A 27835-nucleotide genomic window follows, 5' to 3' on the forward strand; every position below is an offset into this window, starting at 1 on the left:
GCAGTTACAGGCTGCCCTTTACAATTTGACATTAGGTTAAGGACTGAGTATTAACCCCTCTGTCGCCTTTTATGAGGTAGTAACAGGACATATCCAACAAAGCTGCTATAGAAAACTATCTAGTTTCAAATTTGATGCCCGTGATGGTGCCTAATTACCTCTGATCCCTGTAGGATCACTGAAATCCCAAAACAGATCACAGAATCTCACGGGTTACATTATTCAGTGATACACAGGACTTAATACAGAAATGCCACCATGTTGAGGGCCTCAGACCCCTAGACTACCAGGATGCCCCTAAACCACACACTTTTACCGAAAAACTATTATATAATTATGCATTAGGGCTTCTCTGATTTTTAAAGTGGTTCTGGTACAGTTCCTAATACTTATCTGCTCAATAAAACGTAGTAATCATACTATTAATCAGAGCAATAATCCTCATGTTTATTGTGGTAATAACATGCCCACAGCTAGGTACATAATGTTTATTCAACTGTAAAAACAACAGGAAAAAAAAAGAGAAGATTAACACATATGTAGGTTTCTGAATAAGGCAGATATTAACCGACATAGATTAACCTGCTAGAACAGAAACAGTATTACACCGCATGATCTCCATAACTTCATCCCGCAACTTACACTACACCCATCCAGTATAGGCTGTGGATATTGCTGGAAGACCATACTGATGTAAATATGAAAGTCAGAACCATCTTGTCCTGTCTGGGGAACCGGTCCTCAGGCAGCCTCTGGAGTATGTCACCGTGGAGACAGAAAGACAAAGTAGACCTCTTCGTGGATTTTAGCAGGAACGCGCAATTCATACGTCAACCCAACAAGGCCTCTGCCACTTTTATGTGGACAATGCTCAGTTAAAGAATATGGAGCCAGTGTTGTTGTCCACGCCGATAAATATTTGAGACATTGCAACATGAGCACAAAGAGTGCCCAGTCTCTGAGACATATGGCTTGAGATGACTGTGTCCCTGTGGGTTATGTAATGCAGGAGTAAGTCCTCTCACTGAGGTGTGACATGTCATGCACTGGCCCCACTGCAGAAGACTTAAGTGTTTGCCCTGAGGTCTCTTCACATCTTATGTTTGCCTTGCAGCTCTGGTAGTCAGCAAGTTTGTACAGCATCAGTATTTTGATTTGAATTATACTCTCTTACAGTTCGATGATCAGTAGTAAATTACTTAAAGTTTTCCTGAGGTCCAGTCTTCTGCCAAGTAACTAAAAGTACTTACTCAGGTACAGTTTTGAGGTACATGTACTTTATTTAAGTTTTTCTACTTTCTGCTACTTTATAGATTTCAGAAGCAAGTATTTTACTTTTTTCTCCAACACATTTATTTCCCTGCTGAAGTTACCGGTACAAAATATATGAGTAACTTATAATGATAAGCTACAACATTAAAGGGGATTTTCACTGAGTTGACACATGAAGATCAATTAACCAGTGATGGTGAATACTACTCAACCTGTAAAGAAAAGTTGTATAATGTCCTCTCTGGTTTGTCTGGTCTGTCAGAATAAGCCTAATGATGTTGGGCTTGCAGGCTACAAATAGAAAGTCTGCATTACAAAATGGGGGGTACTGACTTGGTAAACTGCGGGCGCTTACCAGATGAGAAGATGCAAGATGGATTATGGGAAATGTAGGCTCTGGCATTTCTGGAGCTTGACCCAAACTCGGACCCGGAGTCGGGACATCCCGGCCTCTGCTGCTTTGATTTTTTAATGTTATTTTTCTAATCTCCCCCAAACCTAATGGAAGTGTAACACTAAACTGCTACTTTCAAATGGTACCCACACAGCCTAATAATCCAACAATATCACACTCTGACAGCGAGTGGTAAAAAGATTTACTCAAGTACTGCACTTAAGTCCAATTATGAGGTACTTACACCTTATTTGAATGTTTTGATTTTGTGAGACTTCTACTCCACTACATTTCTGAGGGAAATATTGTACTTTGTACTCTACTGCATTTATCTGAAAGTTATAGTTTCTCCTTACTTTGAAAATTAAGATTTTACATTAAAAACACACAAGATCAATTCATTAAATATAATGCATTATTATAGATTAAACTGGTAAACAGATCAAATTTGGTCCATCTTGACAAACCAAAACATTAAAATCATGTCAGTTCATCGAAAGTAATAATTAAATGATATAATATCTATAAATATAGACCCTATGACAAGAGCTATTCTGCATAATGAGCACTTATTCTTTCAGTCCTTTAAGAATATTATAATTCTATACTTTTAGTTAGGTAACATTTTGACTTTTACTTGCAATTAAATATTTTTACAATGTGTTTTGTTACTTTTAATTAAGTAAAGCACCTTCTTCCATCAGTGCTAGAGGTAGCCATTCAACATAATGAATACGTTTACTTTTAATGCTGTAACTACACTTTACTTCGTATAGGCTACTACTTATTTTACTTACGGGACTTTCACGGGTTATGAAGCACCTTTTCACTCAGGCATTGTTCATAAAGAATGCCAATACCTGTCCCACCACATATGGAACATCAAGAAGGATTTCTTTGTCCGCACATACACTCGAACATATTTTAGCCTCGAGCTAACGCACCCCTGGCCTCTGGTGAACGTACTTCCACGTTTACGTTTGCCCCAGGACGATTTCAAGTTCTTATCATGAGGTAAGGCCAGCCTGCGTGAAGTTTTGGGTCACATGTGTGCTAACTGTCCGGGCTGAGAGCAGCCCGGCAGCGGGAGAAGAAGCAGGAGCAGGAGCAGCGCTGCAGCTCCTCTGGGCGGACGCTTCCACTGTAACCACCGCCTCTTTCTCCAACTGCACTGGGGCAGATTTATGCTTCAGCTTTTTATTTATAAGCACCAGTCCACCCTCCGGGGCCCCTCTGGGACGGCGTGACCGCGTAAAAGAAGCGTGAGGACGACATGGCAAGCCCCGTGTACCCGAGATGACCGACGGTTTGGTCAAAAATAATCACGTCTTGTTGTCGCCAGAGAGGGAAACGTAAAACAAGCCTTGTTTTTGGAGTTCCACCTCCCCTCCTCTCTCCCCGTAGGATTTGATTCAAAGGCGAAAACCAAGATGGCCGCCGATTCCGTGCAGGTAGGAAAAGTTGACAACTGTCGCGAAAAGTGCGCAAACTTGCTCCAGAGGTTCGGTTATAAGTTAGCAAACTGTTTTATTTCATTAAAGTTGAGTCGTTGCGAGTCTGTAGTGTTGTATTTAAGTGAAAGGCCTCTGCTAGATCCCAAATGTTTGTCTGGGAATCACCCATGGATTGAGGCCTGGGAAACAATTATCCAAACTAACTTATCTTATAATATCCAAGTTTGAAACCGGTGATTTTGTGCGGAGGCTGCTCTGTTAATAAATGTAGCGGCAATTGTTGGAAACATTTTTAACGTCAAGGTTCGTTTTAGTTCATGTCAAATAAAGGTTGTTGAACGTTAAACTTACAGGTCTGTAGCCTAACGTTGAGTTAACCTGCGTTACTACTGGAAAATAAACACTGTCTTCCGTGTATTCACACTCCGGATTAATTTTCACTTTTATTATGTACATTAGTAGTATGAATGAAGTGAAAAATATTACTATGTTTTGAAAAGAGCAAGGGCTCAGTGGTTTGCTTGACGTAAAGTTTTTTTTTTTTTTTTTTTTTCAAACACGTTACTGACCGGATGAACTTTAAGCATGTCACCAGCAATGTAACAGAAGTCAGAAAATGTCCACTTTAACATGCAAGTGCACATTTTTAAATTTATTTTTAAAAAAAGGAGTGAGTGAAAGTAAGAGTTACAGTCGTATCTCATTATTATCTATGAACAGTCGTGACTCATTGATTAATATGGTTTCACTCGGGTGACGTCAGGCCTGAAATAAATGTCTCCGATTAGAAATATTGTCCAAGAGCTTCAGCTCATCCAAAAACCGTATCTTATCATATCTGAAGTGCAGTCAAGCCTAGCTTTAGCAATATTCTCCACAATTCACCCTAAAGCTACGACCAGTCTGATTACCCACACTATTATTCGTCTTGATGGAGAGCATGGAGGGGAGGGTGGGAGTGACAGCAGATAACAAAGCTCACACCGAGTGAAAATAAAGGATTTTATGTATATGTTTCCCAGGGCTTGTGCAGACTGATACTGATCAGTGAGGCAACAGGTGGTGATGACCTGTTGTCATGTCGATGACGCTGTAGCTGAACCACATGAATCATAACATTGCTTATTGCTTACCACCTATTTCCTCCTGGGAATGAGAACATAAATGGATAAAGATGTCCTTTATTTGGGATCTCATCACAAAAGTGGTGAGGAAAATAATTAAGCCAGGCTGGGGGGTGTAACGTTAAACTATTTTGTGATTAAAGTTGGCTGATACGATTGACATCACGACTAATTACAGGAATATTGTACCAGTATTGATGTATACCATGATGAGGCAAATGGATGCGAAATCACTTTTATGATCATCAGGCCTGCATCTTATTCCTAAATGAGATCGTAGTGCAGTTTGTATATTTTTTATCAGGACTTGAAAAATACCAAAAAGACATCTGAAAGTCATGCTTTCATTACAAAAAGATGTGTCTATGTTAGCTAGGGTAGACTAAGCCAGCTAAACTTTTACATGTGGTTTATATGGAGTGAAAACCAGATCAACTCAGCAGAGTAACAGGTGCTTCAGTGCAGTTTTTGTGACATGGCAGCATCACAGAGTAAATCTATTGTCTGTCCAGCTCAGAAATGAGCTGGACATTGGCCTGAAGTGCAAGACATTACCTAGAGTTTCCCTTGCCATGGGATATGTGTAAGGCTCATTTGAAGGCTGCCTTTGTAAGATCTACATTTAATAGCCTGTGTTGCTGTTTCTGGTTCGAGGAGAGCACCAGGCTGTGGCCAATGCTCTGCAGCCAGCTGTGGGGTAAGACGGCAGGGTGTCAGGTTGTAGGCTGAGATAGGCCTCCTGCAGAAATGGCAAGGGCTTGGCTTTTTTTAAGCATGAGCCTGGATAGTGGCCTCAACCTTTCCATTGTCCTATTGTGTGAATGGAGCTCTTGTTGTTGGACTTGGAGCTTTTGGGCTTAAAAAGCAACTTAACCTGCTCACACTTGAGGTTCAGACCAAATGTTTGCTTTTACCTCACAGCTTCCTTTAATTTCTTAGGCACTAAAACAACTCTTTAAGAAGTTCAGCACGTGTATGTAACAGCTGCCTTACCTTTGTAAGAATATTATCAACTGATATATTAAATACGGGTCTTGGATGGCAAGAGGTGAACAGTTTCCATTTTATCTATCTAATAAATTAAGCAGCCCTTTTGTTTTTTGTAATATTGAGCAAAATGTGGAGCTAAAATGTTGTGAGCCTTGAACATTACACAGAACAGCTAGCAAAGCCACACTGACAAGAACAAGTTTCCTCCATCCATCATAAACTGTATGCATTGTGCTGCAAGTGGAAACATTTGCTTACAATTCCTGCTTCGCTTGTCTTTGAACCTAATAAGTCTTGAGTCCCCGGTGTGGTGTCATTCTCCTGACTAGGCATTACATTCAGGCAGCAAGAAATGATAAGGCCGTACAGGTGAAAGAGCAACTCAAGGAAGTATTGCAGTTACAGAGAAACCAGAGGTGAAACCAATCCTTCAAATGAGCGCTTGCTCTTTTTCTTTTAATATAGTCTCTTTGTTTGATCTCAAATTAAAACAAAGGCCTTGTGGGTCTACTACCTGATTTATTTCCACCTTATCTGATTGGCCTTTCATGGATTTCCTTGTATTGTTGCACAGTGAAATAAGCCCTTTTGGGTGTCCTCATGCTGTCCTCATACCGCATTGGGCAAACACAGCTACAGTGCAAACAAGTTTTGCAGGGCAGTGAGCTGAAGAAGAGAGCTGCTTTTTACTCCACACACTATTCTTCCACTTCCAGTAGTTGTGACCTCCATTTTACCTATGAGTCATCAAGGAGCCAGTCGACCAGGATATGTGCAAACTATAGCTTCCTCTGAAGTGAGCACCTATAGCGACGAGAGTGGGGGGTTTCGCAAGGGCTGGGTGAGGGAATGACTGAGCCCATGGAAATCTCTTATCTTACGAAATATGATGTAATCTCCCAACGTAAATCTATTAGTCAGAAGTAGATGAGGTGATTTCAGGGTTTCCCCCAGGTAACTGTTAAGCCCCGGTAGTAATGCAACCAGATCCTGGCGCAGCTTGTTTTAGGATTAATTGAATTAGTAGATGACTGTCTAAATAATAGCCAAACTAAATATGATCGGCCTTGTTGTGTGAAATATGGCCTCTTCTCTTGGAGAGGAGGTGGAGGTGGTCTTTGATTGAGGCAAGGTGACCAACCTCTGAATTAAACTTGGATGCTCTGTGAAACTTTAGCATGAATAAAGGATAATACAGTCTATATGATGCTCTTCCGGCTTGTCTTACAGTGACAACCTTGCTGGGTGAATTCCTGACGAACTTTTTTTTTTTTTTTTTTTTTTTTAAAAAGCCTTGTTTTCACCGGTAGTTAAAGAGCACCATCAAACCTCACTGTTATCGGCATTGAGACTTGGAACTCTATTCTTTACTGTCCTTTGGACCTTCTTGTAGTTGTTGGGGTGTCATTTCACAGCTTCTCCTCCTCTCCTCCATCACACAAGTTACTTACCAGGCGGGAGGCCACAATGGACAGCCAGTGTTATGTTTTTAACTTGAGATAATTTTAGACACAGTCCTCTCCCTGGAGTGAGATTAGGTCCCATTCTGGGCTGCTCTGACCTCACAGGGTGAGAAGCTAAGAGGGATTTGGCTCTCACTGCTCAGACGGTTTATCTTCGCTGTTGATGTCAATGGTCTGTGCGCGAAAGAAAGCGCAAAATGAGAGAGCCGGAGAAAATCGGATACTAGCGGAGCGAGTGTTGCATTCGACAGAGCATCTGTCAGCTATGGTGTAGCTTAACCTTTGTGATGGAGGATATCATTGCTCCTACTACGCAAAAGAACTTCAGTGGAGTTCATGTGCTGATAGTTGAGCTGGTCAGCAGAACATGCGTGGACTGGTTTGTTCAACCGATCTAGAGATGGAGTTGGCTGAAACCGATGAAGTTGTGGTAAGGCGGACGGATTAGTAAAGCCTAGAGCTTTTGTCTTGTTGAACCAATCCATCTTTTTACCATTAGGCTGTTTGGATTTTAACGTTACATGGAAGCAAATTGCAGTTAGCCTAAAAATGGATATATGATTGAGAATGAGTGTTGTTCTTCCTTTATATCACAGTCATGATGGGTTAAATGCAGCAAGAAACAGATCTTTCAGACTTTCAGAGTACAGTGATTTTTGGTTTAACTGTTACATTTTACACATTAAGTTGGTTCTGTTATCTGGAGTGACATACAGAGTGGATGCTCTTTACATGGACTTTTCCCAAATATGAAAGGTCACAGATGTTAAATAAGAATGCGTAACTGATTGAGCAATTGTAATTGCCAAAGTGAAGGCAGGCTTTATATAATGGTTTGTAATTTTATTTTTTTTAGGCTATGATGACTCATAGATTAAGATGAAATGTTGGTATTTCAAAGTTGTAACCATGTAACAACATTTAAAACGTCATGTTGCCAACTTCAGATTAAAAAATTTAGAAGATATTTTCAAACACGAGAACTTAGATTAATGAACTGTGTAACGAAATGGAATAAACTGATTATTCACAGTCCTCAGATAGTCACAGGCGAATTCTCCGATCAATTGGTGGAGCGTCACCAGTGCACCACTGTATTCGTGACGCCCTTCGAAGCCGAAGCCATTCAGGAAGCTCCTTCTAATCCGTCTGTAATTAAGGTGACAGCTTTAAGGATGCAGGTCAATGGTGACTGACAGCAGCAGTGAAAACACCACGTACAGAGGCTAGCTCAAGTTCAAGACACACCACTGCACAGGGTTGTCCTCAGACCTCTCAGGTTGGGCAGCCAGTGTTGAACATCTGAGCCTCAGAAGTTGTTTTCAGTGAATTTCAGTCGTTATGACTTTTAGTTTAATTCATTTGAAATATGTAAATTCAAAAACTTGTAAGAATGTGTTATGTGTTAAAAATGTTAATGATCAACTGATGATCAGGATCAGATCACACAGGTTTTACCTAAAATTCATGAGAAACTCGGTGACTGCTTGGATGAAACTATGTAGCTCTTCCTCTGTTGTCGTCACTTCTTTAGTACAGTCATGAGCTGGCACTCAAGACAGATTGGAAATGCATGCATTTTATGAAGCAATACCTTTAGCTGTTCTGAAACATTGCACATTGCTGCTTTTCTTTTGTTCTCTCCTCGACAGTTTGTATTGATAAATTCAGTTGAGTAAATGCTACTTAAAAAATGCCAGTGTGCAAAGTACTAATTCACTGACCTCTGTATGTCCTCTCCTCCTCTTAATCTGGCATCCCATTTTCCTCTTCCTCCTCCTCCCCCACTGACCTCTAAATTACATTCCACGTCTTCCTCTTATCTCCCTCTTTTTCCTCCTCCTTCTCCTCTCCTGTCCTCCAGGGGGATGCCAGGGGCCAGCTGGTAGCGGAGCGACTGGGCCTGGGACACAATCTGGACCTGTCCGACACCATGGTCCAACAGAAGCTGGACGAGATCAAGGAGCAGATCCGCCGCGAGATCCGGAAGGAGCTGAAGATCAAAGAAGGTGCAGAGAACCTACGCAAGGTAATATCACAGATTTTCTTTTACAGTAGCAGTTCGTTGTCTCAAAGGGGGTACCCCAGTAATTTAGTATTGTTCCTCCACAAAGTTATAAGAGAATGATTAAAATCAAAGCAGAGCTGGATACTATTCACAAAAAGGAAACAGTAACATATTTTCATTAGACCCTCTTTGACTGGTAAATGCCCATGTCTTTCAAACTCCATGCTGCCAGTTTGTAGTCTTCAAGGTCAAACCAAAAAAGACATGACAAAGCTCCTCCAGAATCTCAGAAAACATTATACAACTGTTTTCACTGGCTCATTAATCCTCTCCATGACTAGTAAACTGCCAGTTATGATTAAAATTTGTGGAATTTCCTCATAAATCTTTGTTATTAGAGAAAACTGTCAAATTTTCCCAAGTGTCCTCCGCTGTTCTCTCCTCAGGTCACCACAGACAAGAAGAGCCTGGCTTATGTTGACAACATGCTGAAAAAATCTAATAAGAAGGTTGAGGAGCTTCACCAGGAGCTACAAGAGCTCAACGCCCACATTGTGGTCAAAGACCCCGAAGAACTGCTAGGTAACAACAGAAGCACTACAATGAAGCAGTCCCACAGGATTTACTAAACATTAACCAAGTAGTAAAGACAGTTGACATACGCTAATGCTTTACTATGCTCGACTTCTGTACAAATGCAACATTGTTGTAAACCATGTGCTTTTACCTCACTCACATTTTTGTTGTAAGGTTAGCTAAATATCAAAAAAGATTAGTCACTTGATTAGGAGGTGAAAAAAATCGGCAACTACTTGTCTAATAGATTCATTGGTAATTTTGCTTGACAACTGACTCAAACATTTCATGGTTTCAGCTTCACAGTTGTGGGAATTCGCCAATTTTATTTGTGAATATTGGACAAGAAAAGCAATGTGATGGCGTTACGGTGGACTTTAGGACACTGTGATGTGCATTTTCCGCTATTTTCTAATATTTTGTACACCAAACAAGTAATTGAATAATTGAGAAAATAATCAGCAAATTAATAAATGATGAAAAGTTAGTTGCAGCCCTAATTGGAACCCAAATGCCTTTTTTGTTTTTTGTTGTTTTTTTAGCTAAATGAGTGAGACAGTGGACACAGGCAACGCAGTACAGGAATAGGGTCTTTTAGTGACATATATTGGGTTACATATGTCAGGCACATGTACAGTATATAGTCAGCTTTTCCAGTATTTTACATATTGTTCATATTGTAATCTTAAAATAAAGGTCAGTTTCTCCATACAGTTAATTTAGCTGACAATTGGAGTCCAGTCCCGGGCTGGCAGGTTTGCCTGTAGCCATTTCCATGTGATGGGTTTCTTGCTAGCCTTGGGTTTATCAGTGATATAATGTCACAAAACAGCTTCTCAACTTCTATTCCAAATGTTTTCATATCTTTAGCTATCTCTTGCCTAGATACTTGTTTATTATAACTTGCAAAGTATCACTGAGGAAATAATTTTGGCAGTGTTGTGTTAGAACAACACCTATATAAACACACATACACAAGCACACAGAGCATATTGAGGGTTTGGAGGTGACTCATTCTCCAGAGGCTGACATTGTTGCATTCCACATTCCACCAACAGTTACAATGAGCCGTCGATTGTTCCCCTCCGAGGCTGTTGAAAGCCTGCTCCTGTGCGTTCGTTGACAACAATGGAATTTGGAGAGAGTTAACAGCAACAGTGGTGTGTGTGTTCAGCATGGTTTTGTTACAGTAGTTGCCTTATGGAGTCTTTGTTGGTGGCGAGTGTCCGGGTGAATTCAGGAAGAGAAGGAATGGTATTTGTCTGCCTGTTACCATCACATCCCCCGGTACAATTGACATTAGGAAGTAGATGAGGAGGGGTTTGTGTGTTTGTGTGTGTGTGTGTGTGCTGGGGGAGGGAAGGGAGGCTGTCTTGGTAAATGGTTATCTCAAGTGGGAACAAATTTAGCCTGACTAGGCGACCCTGTATCTGATGAACGAGGGCTTTATGTTTAAGTGACGCGACGCCAGCGGAATGTCGCTGGGCATCGCAAAATGATGGAGAGAGACTGAGTGCAGCTCAGCTCCACAGTTATGAGAGAACTTCTTGAAATACGTTCAGCTCTCAAATCCACAAGAGACAGCACTTGTTTCCTGAATTAGTAGGAAGGACTTGCTCTGTCTCTGCGAGCAGCCAGAATGTGTTTTTGTTCCAGGAGAAAGTTGAGGGTGCTCTGGTTATTCTCCGCCGCTCACCTAAGGCTAGAAATGGATTGACTCCCTCTCAGGCGTTGTCAGGGAGCAGCGGTGGCGGCGGCAGCTCTGATATAGGGTCACCAGTCAAGTCCCTCTGTCACATATGATCTCACTCATAAAGAGACCTGCCCCAAGATCAGCAGTTGACTCCCTGAATACATGTCCAGCTGGTTTTCCTTCCAGTCATCATATCACATCTCAAGTGACAACCACCCACATCAGTTTAAGGTCCAGATCTCCAAATTATGATGTAATTATTTACAGAGTATTGTTAACATGTTTCTCATCAGATACAGATGGGGTTAATCTGAGGGAGGGTTCCCCTTGTCAGCTGTCCAGCAGTGACATCAGCCCTGCAGCTATTCAGTAGCTCGCTGTCTTGTCCTCCGGCCCAGCGTGGGCTGAAGTGTGCTCAGAAGGGGAGGAGGGGGTTCGGGGTCCTTGAATTCTTGGCTGGATGTGACCTTGACCAAACCGCATCCCCCACACAGAGAGGAAAGCCCCAAACGTAGACTGGATGACATACGCAGAACTTTTGCACGTGTGTTTCTAAGCGTCTTTTGTCGTTTTCACTAACAACTTTCTCATGACACTACTACATATCCTTATTATGCAACATGAATTTTCAATTTTGCCCCAAGTCCCTGTGAAATTTTCAACTATCTCCATAGGCTTTTTTGCAGATATGTGGTTAGGATGAGAATCTACAAGTGCCCACTCAGTTTTTCCTGTCTAGCCCTGCCTCTCTCTCAGTGTGTTTCTCTGTTTTGAGAGGGTTGCCCCGGAAAGGCTAATGTCCTCCCCTCCTGCCTGAGTAACAGAAGCCTCTGCAGTGATGCTCTCTCAGCTTATTAAGGGTCATTAGATGAATCATTTAGACTTTCAGTTCAAAGAATCACATGCTTCCCTTTTGCCCATCTCCTGCAGGTGTTCAAAGGATACATTGGACAGTGTTTTGATGAAACATTCAGAGTGAATGAATCACAGACCCACCTGCTGGTTATTATTATCTGTGTTTGGCAGCGTTTGTAAAAATAACTGATGTTGCTAGTCGGGGTCAAATAAATGGATTCAAGACACATTGAGAGAAATCAGATATTTTAAATTTATTATTTAATTTTTTATATGTATTTATCTTTTTTTTTTTTTTTTACATCTTGGAGTATTTGTTGTGTTATGTGCCTTCTTTTATTTCATAGGATTTTGAACAAGCAAATTGAGCTTAAAAAAAAAAAATAGCCATTGTTTGTGTTTCAGATGTGGCACCTTTTTTAAAGTTTACTCTTTGGGCCCTTTCTAAGAGGAGCTCCTTCATGATACCATGGATTCTGAAACTCAATTTGCAAGTGAAGTCAGGAGAAGCCAGGCAGGTTTTTTTGCCCACTTCACCTGTGTGTGAGAGAATGTTTTTCTTTTCGCTGCTCTGATCAGTCTGGGGAGGGGTGTTCTCTGCACCTTTCGAGTCCAGACATGACAAAAAAAAAAAACACAACAAAGCAGTGAGCTCATCCCCCAAAACTGTGTGTAGAAGACACTTGGTTACGTTTTCAGTTTTTGTGTGTGCGTGCGTGTGTGTGTGTGTGTGCGCGTGTGTGTGCGCGCGTGTGTGTAACAACACAACCAATATAAAAAACAAAATTGAATTGTTATGGATATATTATTGTCATAAGTGTATACACCACAGTTATACACAGTGATGTAACTGGCATTAGCAGTTGTCTGCATGTGCACACTTGTATTTTTTGTTTTTTTTTTGTTTGTTTTTTTTGTTTTTTGTTTTTGTCCAGTAGCTCAGACTAGATGGCTGGAAGGTTTTCCTCTGTTCTTTAAGTTGGAACAGATGGAGGAGAGAGCAAATGAGATGACGGATCATTTCTTTGAATTACCAGTGATTGCCTTTGTAATATAGCTCCTGATTATAAAAGCATCAAACCAAGTCAGACTGAATATTTCTGAGATCTGGCTTCACTTTTGATGTGTTGTAATCTTACGTTTCTATTCTTTGTATCTGAATAATGGAACAAAAAAGTTGTGTTTAAGACGCATCAAAGCTGATTTAAAGTCTCACTGATTCCATTTACTGATATGAAGTTCTTGATCTTAATGTTGTTGACTTGTGTAGTTCCTCTTGTGTTGAGAGACGGAGTCAAATGGAGTCTTGTGCTAACAAACCTCATCAAATTATAAACAGCAGCGCACTCTGGATATATTATGTGACAACTGAAGTTGCTACCTGATGTGTTTTTAGTAAACAAAGTTATAGGTCACTTTGCAGAGCTGTAGGACTGTTTAGCTAACATCTGAATGGCAGGCAGCCACAAATAGCACATGCACATAAGTTACTATTTACAGTAAGTGTATATTTGTTACAGACTCCAGCAGCACATACAGAGTCGTATACTTTATCTATCTGAGCCATAAAGTGCTAACTTGTACTTTTTTTTCTGTCTTTACCCAGAATGCCCTCTGACCCCAGATACTCCTAACAGCGAGGCCAGAATGTGCACGAGCAGCAGTCGCCTCGCCGCTCTGAAAAGACAAAATGACATCGAGCTCAAGGTCAAACAGGGCGCAGAGAACATGATTCAGATGTACTCCAACGGGTCTTCCAAGGTAAGATTCAACAGGAGAGGGGGAGGGTTTACCTGACATTCAGGTTTTAGCTGTGTCATGTCATGTCATGGCTAAAACCCAAATGTGTAAAATCAGACACCAGTTATAGTGTATTTAATGGATAGTTTTTATTTATTTATAATAACATTGTATTCAATAATACACTTGGCAACATTGTGACTTCATTAAAAAAAAATTCAAACGAGGAAAGAAACACGAGTAGTCAGGTGATGATAAAGGTTCTGAACGTTAGCACGTTAGCTGAACTTGCCTGGCAGAGAAAATGAGGATGAACAGTAAAACCATTAAATAAATATCCATCAGTTTACAAACATGTTAACAAATCAACGTCCTGGTTAAACTTTGAACTATTGTACTTGCCAGAGTTGCGTGCACACTATTTCCTGTACAGTACGGGATTATTGGCAACATTTCAATTGTGCACACTTTCTATTTCCATTTCCAAATAAAGTGGTTTAGATCAGTGTTGCCTAACCTTTTTGGCTTGTGTTGCCTAAAAACTAAGCCATGTTTACTTGGAAACTACCAGTTGTGACCAGTTCAAACAAAAAAGTGTTTAGTGTTTTTTTTGTTTTGTTTTGTTTTGGTTTTTTTTTTTTTTGGTCCATGTTTCATTTAGGTAAAGGTAAGTGGTAAAATTATCCAGAAATGTACAAGAAAAAAACAGATCAGATTAGTGGAAAGTCTGAAAAAACAAACATAAATTTGTGTTGTATAATTTTTTGGGCTTTTTTTCTTCTTTCCTGTCCTTTTAATCATCACATGACCCCTTACATGTATTTCAACCCCTTGTTGGGGTTTGGATCCACAGGTGGGAACCACTGATTTAGATATTATGATTAAAATTTTGTCTTCTTCACAAGCTGTCTGACTGCTTGTATTTCTTCTCCTTGTGGCCCCCGTTGTAGCAATATAATTGTCTTCCCATTATGCAAGAAATTATTGAGAATCAAGACGCAATAAACCAGAATTATCCTTTCAGTGAGCTTTTTGGCGGTCCAGAGGAGTCATAGAAACCAGCAAGAACACTTCAATTCATTTTATTCACCATCATCAGGTTCTTTTCACCGTTGACATTCTGATTCTCTTAAAGTGGAATTACATGACACACGATCCAGATGTATTTTAACAGCTCAAAGGTGCGCCCGCAGTAATCCTTTTGACTGAAGTCATGCCATTGGCCACTACTATTGGAAACCCTTTTTTCTTCATCATGCAAGTCTTATTTCTTTACTTATGCCTCTTTTCAGGTTGTTTTTTTTTTTTTTTTGTTTTTTTTTGAGGCTTGCTAATTAAACCTGGTACAAGTGCTGTTCTTTAGCAAAACACCACTGAGAACAAATCCAAAGGCTGCAGGACAGAGCTTATCACGTACCATAGACTGTAGAGGATGTCCAGACTCATAATAACCAGATCTATTTTTTTTTTTTTTTTTTTTTTTAACTTAAGGTAACACAAGTGTCTTTTTATAAAGGTATTATGGTCATAACCATTCCCAGTTTGAGAACCAGCTTCCACTCTGTAGATGGTTGAATGATACATGGCAGGTTTGCTTTTACAGCTACAGCTTCACTGTAGGGGAGGAGGAAACATGAGAAGGCGCTGACACATACCGTGTGTCACAGGCGCTGCTGTTTGTTCGCAAAGCTCTTACGGTCCTTGCGGCTCTGCTAATGCTCAGAGCGGGAAAAACTATAATTTTGGGGGGAGGTTGTGTGAGTGTGAGTGTGAGTGTGAGTGTCATCTCTGCTTGGCCAGTGATATAAGTCTGCCTTTTGTCGTATGCTTCTGGGGATATGTTGGTATAATTCAATTTAGCATGTACTGATTCAAGTTGTCATGCCTTGAAAGTCCTTTTTAAAGGAACAGTTCAACATTTTGGGAAATATTTCTATTTGATTTCTTGCTGAGAGGCTTAAGGTTAGGAATGAGAAGATTGATACCACCCTCATGCCTGTACAGTAAATATGAAGCTACAGCCAGCAGCTGATTAGCTTAGCTTAGCATAAAGAGTGGAAACAGGGGGAAACAGTTAGCCCGGCTCTGTCCAAAGGTAAAAAAAAATCTGCCTTAGATCTTGTGTTTTGTTTTTTGGTTTTTTTAATCCTTATAAAAAATGAGGTCTAAAATTGACAAGTTGTGGCTTTACAGGGGAATATGTGTTATCTGTTTATTGGCTGGGTCCAAAAGGTCCAGGGAGTCACTGTATCTGGCCAAGAAATATTCCTGCACATTAACCCTCATTTAAAAAAAAAAAAAACTATTACTTTGAATTTATTGAGACTAATGTTTTTTAATTTGAAAGTATTTAATTTAAAAATGTAATTAACATTTAAACTCAAGTATGTGTCCATTGTCTAAATTCAACTACATCCCAGGATCAATACTTCACATGCTCTCATAACCGATGTAATGGAAATTTGTGCTGACTTGTGACCAGTTTGTAAAAAGCAATCAGACATGAGTCCTTGAATTATACCTCACCAGTCACTGAAGGTCTTTGTGTTTTGTGTCCAAGTGAGCGTGGTTTTGAAACAATGGTAGTACAGTAAAAGGGACTGAAAATTGTCACATGATCCCAACTGCCTGTCTGGCCAGGGGAATCCAGTGTTTTGTAAGTGACCTCTCCCGGTCAGACAGACGCACAGAGGCACCTTCCAGCTGGAAATAGTCCTATCCTGATGTCACAGAGGAAATGCCTGCTGGACAGAGGTCTTTCCTGCGCGCGCCGCCATCAACAACCAGGATTTAAACTTCAGAGGAATTCTGGGTGGAGTTTGCTTACTCTGCTGTGTGCGTGTGTGCGTGCGTGCGTGCGTGCGTGCGTGCGAGCGTGCGAGCGAGAGGGTTTAGCAATTACAACACACAATGAGAGTCCACTTTCTTTTTTGTGAACAAGATTTTCCATGTGGTCACTAATACTTCGGCTCCAATTAAGGGCATGAACTGGCGTCCTGGCTGTTTGTGTTACATGCTCAGAACAACAAAACACAATGAGTGACGATGGATGGCATGTATTTGGGGTCATTTTTCCCCGACACTAGAAGTTATTTGACTCAGGAGGATGAAACATTATTAAAGCCTTTGATTCAATCATTAATGTATGTCAAAGTGGATCAATGTAGCGATATCTCCCCACCAACAGAAAGTAATTGTTTCTTTTCGCGCATAGGATCGTAAGTTGCTAGCGACGGCCCAGCAGATGCTTCAGGACAGCAAGACGAAAATCGAGTTCATCAGGATGCAGATTCTCAAAGCCAGCCAGGCCAGCGAACTGAGCTTTGAGAACAATGATGTGATGGGTGAGCCTTAGCTTGCATTTAATGATCGATTAGAAGTAGGCAGCAAGGCCTCTGAAGAGAAATGCCTCTCACAGATTAAAACAGACAAACACACCTATCCAAAGTCTTGTAAAGAATGATGCATCAAAATAAAGAATAATGTCCTTCCTTGTCCTCCAGAAAAGCCCATCATCAGCCCATTAGACCTGCGGGTGGAAGAGCTGTGTCACCATGCCAGGATAGAGTCCGCTGTGGCTGAGGGAGCCAAGAACGTCATGAAACTCCTGGGCTCAGGAAAAGTCACAGAAAAAAGGGCACATTCAGAGGTAGATGTTTGCATTTTGTGTGTGTGTGTGTGTGTGTGTGTGTGTGTGTGTGTGTGTGTGTTTGTGTGTGTGTTTGTGTTTGTGTTTGTGTTTGTGTTTGTGTTTGAGAGATGTGAAATGTAAAAATCACAACCTCTGTCCGCTTCGTATATGATACTGATTTGTAACAAGCAAGAAAACGATTCCCTTTACTTTGGACCCAATACAGTTTCATGGATTTGAAATGAGAATGATCCCTGTACTGCTGCTGTGCTCTACTAAAGTAAAATGGACCATTTAATTGACGTTTCTCTCTCTTTCCATCCTTACTCAACACACCTCTCCCCCTCTCTCTTTCCTTTCCTTCCTTTGTACTTCCTTTCCTCCTTCCTCTTCAGGCCCAGGCTCGTTTTAATGAGTCCAGTCAAAAACTCGACCTCCTGCGATATTCCTTGGAGCAACGACTCAATGAGTTGCCTAAAAACCACCCTCGCAGCAGCAGCATCATAGAGGAGTTGTCCCTGCTGTCCTCGCCGGTCCTTAGTCCTAGATCCAGCATCATCTCCACACAGAACCAGTACAGTACCGTCACCAAGCCCGCTGCACTCACAGGTAACTGGACCAAGAACATAATGATGGTTATTCATAACACACTGACGGTATCAGATCATTTACGCTCTGTTATCCCACCCCATCCCATTGTTTTAAATAATAAATATAAGAACAGAAATTACGGTATTTAGGCGTGGGTATCGAAAATGTATTGCACGTGTATTGCTTTCACAATTACTTTTGTGTTAATTTTGGTTTAACATTTGCCTTTGCACGGTGATATAACAAAGGGATATTTCATTAGTCATCTGTTTTTTTTCTTGTTTTTTTTTTTCTTTTCGTATGTGTGCTTTATTAAAGTACACACTTTTCATTTTAGCACAAACACAGGACTAGTTGTCCCACACAGACTTTGCTGGTTTGTATGTGTAATATTCCTTCAGTCACACAGGAACAAACAACAACTTGATGGATCTGTAAGGGCTTGTTGGACAAAGATAAATATTTACTCTAAGTCAGATTTTAGCAGTGAATTAATTGCGTTAAACTGTCTAGTTTTATCGTCTCAAGCAGGATTTGATTTGCTATGAATTCTGATGCTTTTGAAACCAAGAACGTGGCTGATTTTCTAGCTGTTTAGCTCCGTTTCTGTCCTGTTGGAAAGATGTGAATCTAATATTTTCAAGGGTTTAATGTGTTCTGATCAAATTGTTCCCATCTCACTGCTTTTCAAACAACATTGATGGCATGTAGATAACATTGATTTTCATTTGTCAACAAATGCCATTCATTACTATCATGGAAAAACACTTCTTAGGTCTGAGAGTCTGCAGGTAGAGTGGCCTAAAATTCGTCGGCCTTTATATTTGAGCAGCTTTCAAACCTGAATTAGACAATATTCTTACAGAAAAAACAAGACTGGCCAAGCTCAGTAAACCATCCAAACATATCTTTATGAAGCGACAAGTAATAAGCTTTACCTGATGATACATTTTGAAAGTGCATATATATATAAAATACATAGAACAGTTACGATGTGCATAATGGGATAACTGAACAACCAGGAACAAGACTGTGTGATTATATGAATGTGTATCGTCCCACCCGACTTCCAGGCACGTTAGATGTCAGGCTCATGGGCTGTCAGGACCTTCTGGAGAATGTCCCAGGTCGTTCCAAAGCTGCATCTGTCCCGCTGCCCGGCTGGAGCCCCAGCGAGACGCGCTCATCCTTCATCAGCCGAGCAAACCGAAACCGCGGTGTGAGCTCAAGGAACCTGACGAAGAGCGAGGAGCTCTCCAGTAAGTGGGCCTGGCCACGTACTCTGTTTGAAAAGAGTAAATATTGATGAAAGCTAATTCTGTGATTACATCAAAGTTAACCAGTGAACATTAAGATTGCTCAGTGAAATTACCTTGTCTATAATACCACCAACTGAATCACAGTCACAGCTAGGACATTTTTAAAATGCTATAGCTTAACAAATTGTGTGTGTGTGTGTGTGTGTGTTTCCTCAGATGAGATCAGTGCAGTGTTGAAGCTTGACAACACGGTAGTCGGCCAGACAAGCTGGAGACCAGTCAGCAACCAGGCCTGGGACCAGAAGTTTACATTGGAGCTGGACCGGGTAACACACACACACAGACACAGACACACACACACACAGACACACACACACAGACACACACACACACACACACACACACACACACACACACAGACAGACAGACAGAGACACACACACACACAGAGACACACACACACACACAGAGACACACACACACACACAGAAACACACAGACACACAGACAGAGACTAACAGACACACAGACAGACAGACACACACAGACACACACACACACACACACACACATTTCTACCATTGACATACATCTGTGCTGTTGACTCAGCGTTGTGTTTGTGCAACGCAGTCTGTGTTTTACACATCTGTTTTCTGTCGTCTGTGTGTCTGTGTCTGTGTCTGTGTCTGTGTCTGTGTCTGTGTGTGGCTCTGTCCTGTAGTCCCGTGAGCTGGAGATCTCGGTGTACTGGCGTGACTGGCGTTCGCTCTGCGCTGTCAAGTTCCTGCGGCTGGAGGACTTCCTGGACAACCAGCGTCATGGGATGTGTCTGTACTTAGAGCCACAGGGGATGCTGTTTGCTGAGGTACACACAGACTCACACACCAAGTACTTTAATTCTATAAAAGGGTATTGAGTAATTCAGTGTTTACCAGCATCTGTTGGTAATAAAGGAACATTTACGTATTGTGATATTGAAACAACATACAGCCTGTAGTCAGCAGATGTTTTTAAATACAGTGAGTAAAAGTGAAAACAAATCTCTTTTTCATTTAGTGCTTTGAGATAGTCAAGTGACAGAAAGCTTACCTTTTTATAAATGAACATTTTCACAGGACCTATGTTTCACCTCAGTGTTGTGCTGTGAGTGTGGTGATCTCAAACATCCTATGAAGTCGTAAAAGTTTCACCATCATTCGCGACCTTAATATGGCTTCATTAATTCTAAACGAAATGAATACTGCCAAAGTGTTAGTTCAACGAGACTTTGCAGTCCTTTCTACCTTTTGTGAGGACATTTCATTAATGCACAAAAGTTTTAAGTCACTCATGCACCCCCCCAACTGTATAATATTAAACTGTAGTGTCTTGACAGTACATCCTATAATATCTGCATGTATACGCATGTGCACACACACATTGGCGCAGTTCTTTTATAATTGCATATATTTTTCACTACTCTCTAGGTTCTCTAAAGTTTCCTGTTATGATTTTTGTTTGTTTAGGTAACATTTTTCAACCCTGTCATCGAGAGACGACCAAAGTTGCAAAGACAAAAGAAGATTTTCTCAAAGCAGCAAGGTGAGTCATTGCTGTTAACACAACACTGTACTTTTTCAAGGTGCACTGTCATAATTCTCAGGCATTAATGGAGGGAACTTGTATTTCTTTTAAGCTGGGTTGGGTGGTGTGTCTAAAAATATTAATACTTTGTTCTTGAATTTACTAATTGCACTTAATTTTTCCTGATTTTTCCCTCGAATCAGTTAGTGAAGGAAAGAAGTGATTTTTTTTTTTCTTTGTATTATTCATAGATATTCCTTGTTTTCCTCTTCCTGCTCTTTTTCACTGTCCCACATCGTCACCTTTTTGCTTTTCCTCAACCTCCCCCATTTGTGCCTCTTTTACTTTGTCTTTATCAGGTAAAACCTTCCTGCGAGCCCCTCAGATGAACATTAACATCGCCACCTGGGGCCGCCTGGTAAGAAGAGCCATACCAACTGTCAGTACCAACTCCTTCAGCCCGCAGGCTGCCGAGACCGGACCCAGCAGTCTGCCTGGTTCACCCACACCTAGCAGGTACTCAAACACACATGCACACAGACATTTAAAAAGTCATCATTAACTCATACTAAAACTCTGAAAAGGACAAGTTGTTAAAAACAGTTGTAAACATGAAATTTTAAAAAATGACACATTCTTATTTCACTATCTACTTCTGTGCTGCTACTGAGTAAGTTAACCAGGATCACAACAAACCACTGTTGGTGGTGGGAAGAGCAAATGTTTTTGGTTGTCTTCCTTGGAAAGAAAACGTTTAAAAAAGACACTGTACCTCTGTCCATACACAGTGACCCACTGGTGACCAAACTGGACTTTGACAAAGAGCCCACCCCGGGACCCAAACACTACCCAGCTCCCGATGACATCCGAGAACCGCTGGTGCAGGACAAGATGCCCGACAAGGAGGAAGTGCAGGTACAAGTGTTCCAGGAATAACAAGTAGCGTTGCTAAGGCAGCAGTGAACTGATACAATCACAGATGTAGGACAACAGAGCAGCAGCTGAGCTCCTCGTGCGTCTTGTTCGTGAAAACGAGGCAACGTGGTTTCTGTTTAAAACAGTGCTTCGCTCCTATAAATGTTTGTTTTCTCTCGCGCCAGACAGCTCCCGGCCAGACAAGAAAAGCCTGTGTAGAAACAGGGGAATTTAGTTCATGCAAAGGGAGATAACTGAAATTTTTTGACTAGTGTCTTTTAAGAAACTGTGTTAGCCATGGTCTAATTAAAAACACTTCAAATGAGCAGTTCACATGTACTGACTGATGTTCACCTCACAATCTTTGTTGCCTGTGGTCATCGGTAGGGCTATTTGAAACAAAAGAACTCTCGGTTGAGTAATTATGACTTCATCATTTTGTATCTAGTTCATTTAATTTAAAAACGTGTCACATTGTTTCTTCAACATAAATGTGTCCTGCAGATGAACACAGTCAGGCAGCTCTTGCTCTGTAGTGGTTATTAAAGATCAAAGCATATTTGCAAATATTAATAAGACACAACAGATGTAACAATCATTTTCCAGTAGTAAATGATGACTACGCCATTTTTGCATGTATCACATTTATTCCTCTTCTCCTGCTTTGTGTTTCCTCTCTGCAGGACGCACTCGCCTCATTTGACTTCTTGAACAAGAGAAACAGCATGGTGATGAAGCCAGACCTGGACGGGGTGGTGGAACAGGAAATCCAGCATCCAGACCTGGAGCTCACCGCCATCCAGAAAGACACAGAGATAAGGTAGGAGGGCCGCGTGCTTGTTGGGTTAGTGTTACTTTTAAAGCTTTTAGCAAATTTCAAATGACAGTTAAAAAAAGAGCAGAACAGATTTTTTTTTTTCCTCCTTCAATGTTGCTCCAAGTAGAGTCTTTTATTTGAAAAGGGTAACAGGCAGGAAAACCCGTTTCCATAATATTTCTGGTCAATGTTGTTTTTGTCGATGAATTTCAAATTGTGACAATGAGGAAATAATAATGTGGCAGATAAAGACTGTAAATACCCAAGCTTTGTTGGCAACCTGCCACCATTTTCTCTAATGTTACAATTGTTGTCTTCTTGTAGTGTCTGTTGATTTTCATGCAGTGGAGCTTGCAGTTAAAAAAAAAAAAAAAAAATGACCAGTGAAATAGTTACATGGAGGTAAACGCTGCCCCCTGGCTTTGACTTTTCATGTATTTGAATTTTACTGTCAAAAAATGTTGTCTGCTGCAGCCTGTTTTCTTCTTTTATTCAAAACATTACAAAGCCACCAGCTTTATGCAGGACGGTCTACATTGAACTCTTAAGGCATATTGATGTAAACACTGGTCTCCTTCCAGGGAAGAGGAGCAGTTCCACTTCAGTCTCCAAGACTTTAAATGTGTGGCAGTTCTCGGACGTGGTCATTTTGGAAAGGTACGTTTCATTTGATCATCCAACATAGTGCTGCAACTAACGATTATTTTTATTATTGTTTAATCTATCTGCTCTGCTTCCTCAATTAATCAATTAATAGTTTTGTTTAAAAATGCCAGAAAGTACTTTTTAAAAAAGCTCATTGTAATTCCCTGGAGCTGAAGGTGACATCTTTAAACTGCTTGTTGTATCTGACCAACAGCCCAGAACACAACTATATTTAGTTTATTATTGTATATGACAAAGAAAACCATCAAATCCTCATCTTTCACAAGTTAGAACCGGGAACTGTTTCACATTTTTGCTTGAAATATTACTTTAAATTTTTCAATTCATCAAAACGGTTGATTCGTTGTCTATCAGTTGCTGAACTGTTTCATCAACTAATCGTTAAAGGTCCAGTAAAACAGAGCAAAGCGAGGAGGAAAGCTGAAATGTAAAACTCTCTTTCCTCGGCTTCCCCTCTGCAGGTGTTGTTAGCGGAATATAAAAGCACAGGTGAGATGTTCGCCATCAAAGCTCTGAAGAAAGGAGACATTGTGGCTCGCGACGAAGTGGACAGGTAAACTCTTTAAACTGATGCTCAGATGCTCACCAGAGTGTCACTGAATTGAAGTAAGATATTCTTTGCTGTGCAAAACTCTTGAGCTAGAATTGAAAAAGTAAAGGAAGTTGAAAGAGGTTTATTTTGCTCAGAGTGTCAATTTGACAGTGTTTTCGTTTAAGCAAAAATTTCATCTACCTGTGCCGCCGTGACTCACAAGATCTTTTCTTCTTTTCCAGTCTGATGTGTGAGAAGAGGATTTTTGAAACCGTCAACAGTGTCCGCCACCCGTTCCTGGTCAACCTGTTTGCGTGTTTCCAGACGCAGGAGCATGTTTGTTTTGTCATGGAGTACGCAGCGGGAGGCGACCTGATGATGCACATCCACGCTGATGTTTTCTCCGAGCCCAGGGCCGTGTGAGTGACCAGAGCTTTCACTCCGAGTTGATCACTCATGTCTGCACACGACTACAAGTTCTTGCTGTAAATCATCTTAGAAGGAATTTTTTATGAGTGCTATCTGGATTTCATGATTCTCTCAGTTGATCCAATTTATTGGGATCATTTATCTTGTGTCTGATTGGCTCATGGGTGCCTTCATCATTTGTGGGCAGTAATATTATTCTCATAATGTCGTATAAATTGAATTAAAGTTCATTCTTAGTCTCTCTTGCATTTGAAAACTATCAGATTATTCTCAAGGGCATTTAAATAGGAATTCTGAAAAAAAAAAAAAAAAAAAAAGAGGGTTTTGCGTATCCTTTAAAAACCTCTCCTCAGTATGTAGTATTTTGGTTCCTTCAGTAAGGCAAGTATCCATCTGTAAAGCTCATGTAACCTAATGTACTGGCTGTTTTGTACCTTTGCAGATTTTATGCAGCCTGCGTTGTACTGGGATTACAGTTCTTACATGACCATAAGATTGTGTACAGGTAAGCAGCTCGCATAATTCTAACACTTACAAGTTATTTCCATAAGGAGCATTAAGGTCTCGAAAATAATCTTGCTTCTCTTGTGTTTTCCTTTAATTTGCAGAGATTTGAAGCTGGACAACCTGCTCCTGGATACAGAGGGCTATGTGAAGATTGCTGACTTTGGACTTTGCAAAGAAGGTAAATTGGGAAAAGACGTCAATCTAAAAGCTTCAAACTTTAGTTGTTGAAAGGAATCAGTCATATGGAAAACTGTTTTTTTTTTTTGCTTTTTTTTTCCTCTTCCCTAGTTGCTAAGACAATTAGATGACTATCATGTAGCTTCAATGTGAATGTATTTTATTATCATAAAAAGATAGTTCTAAATATTGTGGAAACAGTTATTGAAATAACCAAACGAGGGTCCAAGGACAGATAGTGGTTTGTAATGGAGTAGGGTTGGTTCTTTATTAAACTGCCTCTGTGTTGCTTTCAGGAATGGGTTTCAGGGACCGCACCAGCACATTCTGTGGCACACCAGAGTTTTTAGCTCCCGAGGTTTTGACCGAAACATCGTACACCCGTGCCGTGGACTGGTGGGGACTGGGCGTCCTCATCTTTGAGATGCTGGTTGGAGAGGTGAGTGCAGAGTCCCTCAAGAGTTTTCTGCATTTGAAATAACAATCTTCACAGACATGCAGCAATTTTATATTCATTCCATATTGTCAGGTCATTTGACCTGTACAATCCTCTGAGATAACAGCGATTCATCTTTTTCATCTCGGCACGTCTCTTTCAGTCGCCCTTCCCCGGTGACGACGAGGAGGAGGTGTTTGACAGTATCGTCAACGATGAAGTCCGCTACCCACGATTCCTCTCGACCGAAGCCATCTCCATCATGAGGAGGGTGTGTTGACAGATTGAGGGTTAATTCCAATTAATAATCATAAAAGTTCAATCTTTGCTTAGATTTCCCTCCTGACAAATCCTCTCTGTATCAGAGGATTCCCAAAGTAAATGACGTGTGTCCGTGTGTCTGTGTGTCTGTGTGTCTGTGTCTGTGTCTGTTTGCCTGCTCCTGGGAGTTCATCAATTTGATCTTCAATATATTTTATTCTTCTCCTTGTGCTCAGCTTTTGAGGAGGAGTCCAGAGCGACGTCTGGGAGCAGGAGAAAGGGACGCGGAGGAGGTTAAGAAACATCTGTTCTTCAGGGTAAGAAACAAAAAGATCATTTGCAATGATTTTGTTTTTTGTTTTTTTTCTTACACATTTGTAATTTTGTTTCTAAATGAATAGTTTGATATTTTAATTATTTAACTTAAGATGTGCTGGATTCTTTTTTTCTCCTTCAGACAGAGCCATGCTAGCTGTTAGTGTCTGCTTAACAAACAGAGATGAGAGTTGTATCCTCCTTCTCATCTAGCTCTGAGCAGGAAAGCGAGTGAGGACGTTTCCCAAAATGTCTTAACTATTCCTGTAAGAAAATCGACACTGATGTTACCCTCTCTCTTTCTCTCGTCAGCACATGGATTGGAACGGACTGCTGGCCAAGAAGGTGAAGCCGCCTTTCGTGCCGACCATCCAAGGCGCTAACGATGTCAGCAACTTCGATGATGAATTTACCTCAGAGGCTCCGATCTTAACCCCGCCCAGGGAACCCAGAGTGCTGAGCTCTGAAGAGCAGAACATGTTCTCTGACTTTGATTACATCGCTGACTGGTGTTAGCTTCACGACTCCCCCCTACACTCACACACACACACACACACACACATGCACACACACACACACACACACACACACACACACACACACACACACTGTGAACCAACCAACACAGCAGTGACTGTAGCTCACATCTTTTTAAAACTCTCTTCTTCCCTGGCCAAAATGTTGAGGAGGACAAGCGGACGTGGCTCCCCGAGCCTTCGGGCAAAACTCTGTGCCATTGAGAAGAAAGTTTAGCCGCCTCCTGAGGACCCCCACTTATTTTTTTAATCCACATGAAGAACTTTTTTTTTTTTTTTTTTTTTTTAAAGAAAAAGAGATCAAATGAAACTGTTGTTGGAGAGGAGGGATCCTTTGTCCTCCTGCACACATTGTCGTAGTTGTTGTTGTTGTGTCCGTTGTCTGACCACTGAGAATGTTTTTCATATGAACTCTGAGAAGACGGCAACAGATCACAATCATGTTATTCAGTGTCACTGTCTTCAGTTTTTTTTTTTGATCTGTACAGATTATATTCAGTCGTATATTTTATTGTCGTGTTTTGGTTTTTTTCTTTATTTGCAAAGCCCTCGCCATAGCTTAAGGACATTTATCTCACCATATGACATTTCTGCCACAATCATGTCTTGAGACTGGTGTTTGGTGAACTTAAAGTGCTCAAAGCATTATCACTGAATGGTCAACTGCAACAAGCATCTTGACTACTACTGCTGCTGCTTGACTTGAAAACCAAGTAAGAGTCTTCACACTACATTCTCTTGTGCATTAGGGCCCAGTCCTTGTCCAGGTTAAAACCTTTTTTTTTTTTTTTTCCCCCCCTCACTTTGCTCACTTGAAGTTTGCATGGTTGCATACAAGAACACACACAATAATAATACTCTAATAGAAAACAGCAGTCCATTCAGTACTACATGCTACATAAGCTTTTAAATTAATTACCATGATTTACTTTTACTTGGAACCTTCATATTAGAAATGTTGATTATAAATGCCTTATGGCCAGAACAAATTATACTAGATATTTAATTTTTTTTTATTTTTTATTTTTTTCTGATACCCTCTCGTTGCTCTGTAGCTTGAGGTTGATATTCAGCTGAACTCACTGGTATTGCAGTATCATTTTGGGTAATAAAATCAAAGGTTAATATTAAATTCATTTTGTCAGAGCGGAGTTCAGTTGGATTTCAATTCCTGTTTTTGGATTTTTATTCCTCAATGAATGGCCGGTTGCTGTGGACCCCACAGCATTTTTCTTGTTACCTCAGTGGAAGTGAAAACACTAAAGTGAGTTGCGACGTTTTAAAGCTACACGACCAAATTCATCCTGTCTCTCTTGAAGCAGCAAACAAACATCTCTTCGTGGTTAAAAGAACATCAGATTGATTGACTGAAAGTGAACCCAATGAGAGACTGACTACAGATGTATTGTGCAAAAATCCATAAGCCAAGTACTGAGCTTTTTTTTTTTTTTGGAGGGGGGCACATACTAAACTGTTATTTTATTTCTCTGTCAAAATGCCATTTACATGTTTCCCACACTGCTCTGTGATTACATTTTTCAAGCTGGAACAGTGGGCCCAGGAGATGACTGTCAGTTTGCATGTTAAATATAAATTGACCCAAATGTTGCAGACATGTTGATATGAATCAC

At 40.7% G+C, this 27835-nt stretch overlaps 1 protein-coding gene across 2 annotated transcripts; it reads left to right on the top strand.

Annotated features, from left to right (window-relative positions):
* The first annotated feature begins 2694 nt into the window (after window positions 1-2694).
* Window positions 2695-26488, top strand: pkn2a (protein kinase N2a). Of its 2 annotated transcripts, none has more exons than XM_040143142.1 (23): window positions 2695-3117; window positions 8562-8726; window positions 9152-9287; window positions 13436-13590; window positions 16784-16913; window positions 17073-17218; window positions 17596-17809; window positions 18865-19050; window positions 19267-19376; window positions 19772-19915; window positions 20556-20631; window positions 20973-21129; window positions 21402-21528; window positions 22212-22348; window positions 22927-23002; window positions 23473-23564; window positions 23786-23962; window positions 24415-24477; window positions 24581-24657; window positions 24953-25095; window positions 25256-25363; window positions 25590-25670; window positions 25981-26488. In XM_040143142.1, exons 1-23 carry the CDS (start codon window positions 3097-3099, stop codon window positions 26182-26184), a joined length of 2925 nt encoding a protein of 974 aa, XP_039999076.1. In that variant the 5' UTR covers window positions 2695-3096; the 3' UTR covers window positions 26185-26488. The 2 variants fall into 2 exon arrangements, with proteins under 2 accessions (XP_039999076.1, XP_039999077.1); XM_040143143.1 differs by having other exon boundaries at window positions 22245-22348.
* The last annotated feature ends 1347 nt before the right edge of the window (window positions 26489-27835 follow it).

The sequence above is a fragment of the Xiphias gladius genome, chromosome 14 (genome assembly GCF_016859285.1).
Source record: "Xiphias gladius isolate SHS-SW01 ecotype Sanya breed wild chromosome 14, ASM1685928v1, whole genome shotgun sequence".
In the NCBI taxonomy this organism is placed as follows: domain Eukaryota; kingdom Metazoa; phylum Chordata; class Actinopteri; order Istiophoriformes; family Xiphiidae; genus Xiphias; species Xiphias gladius.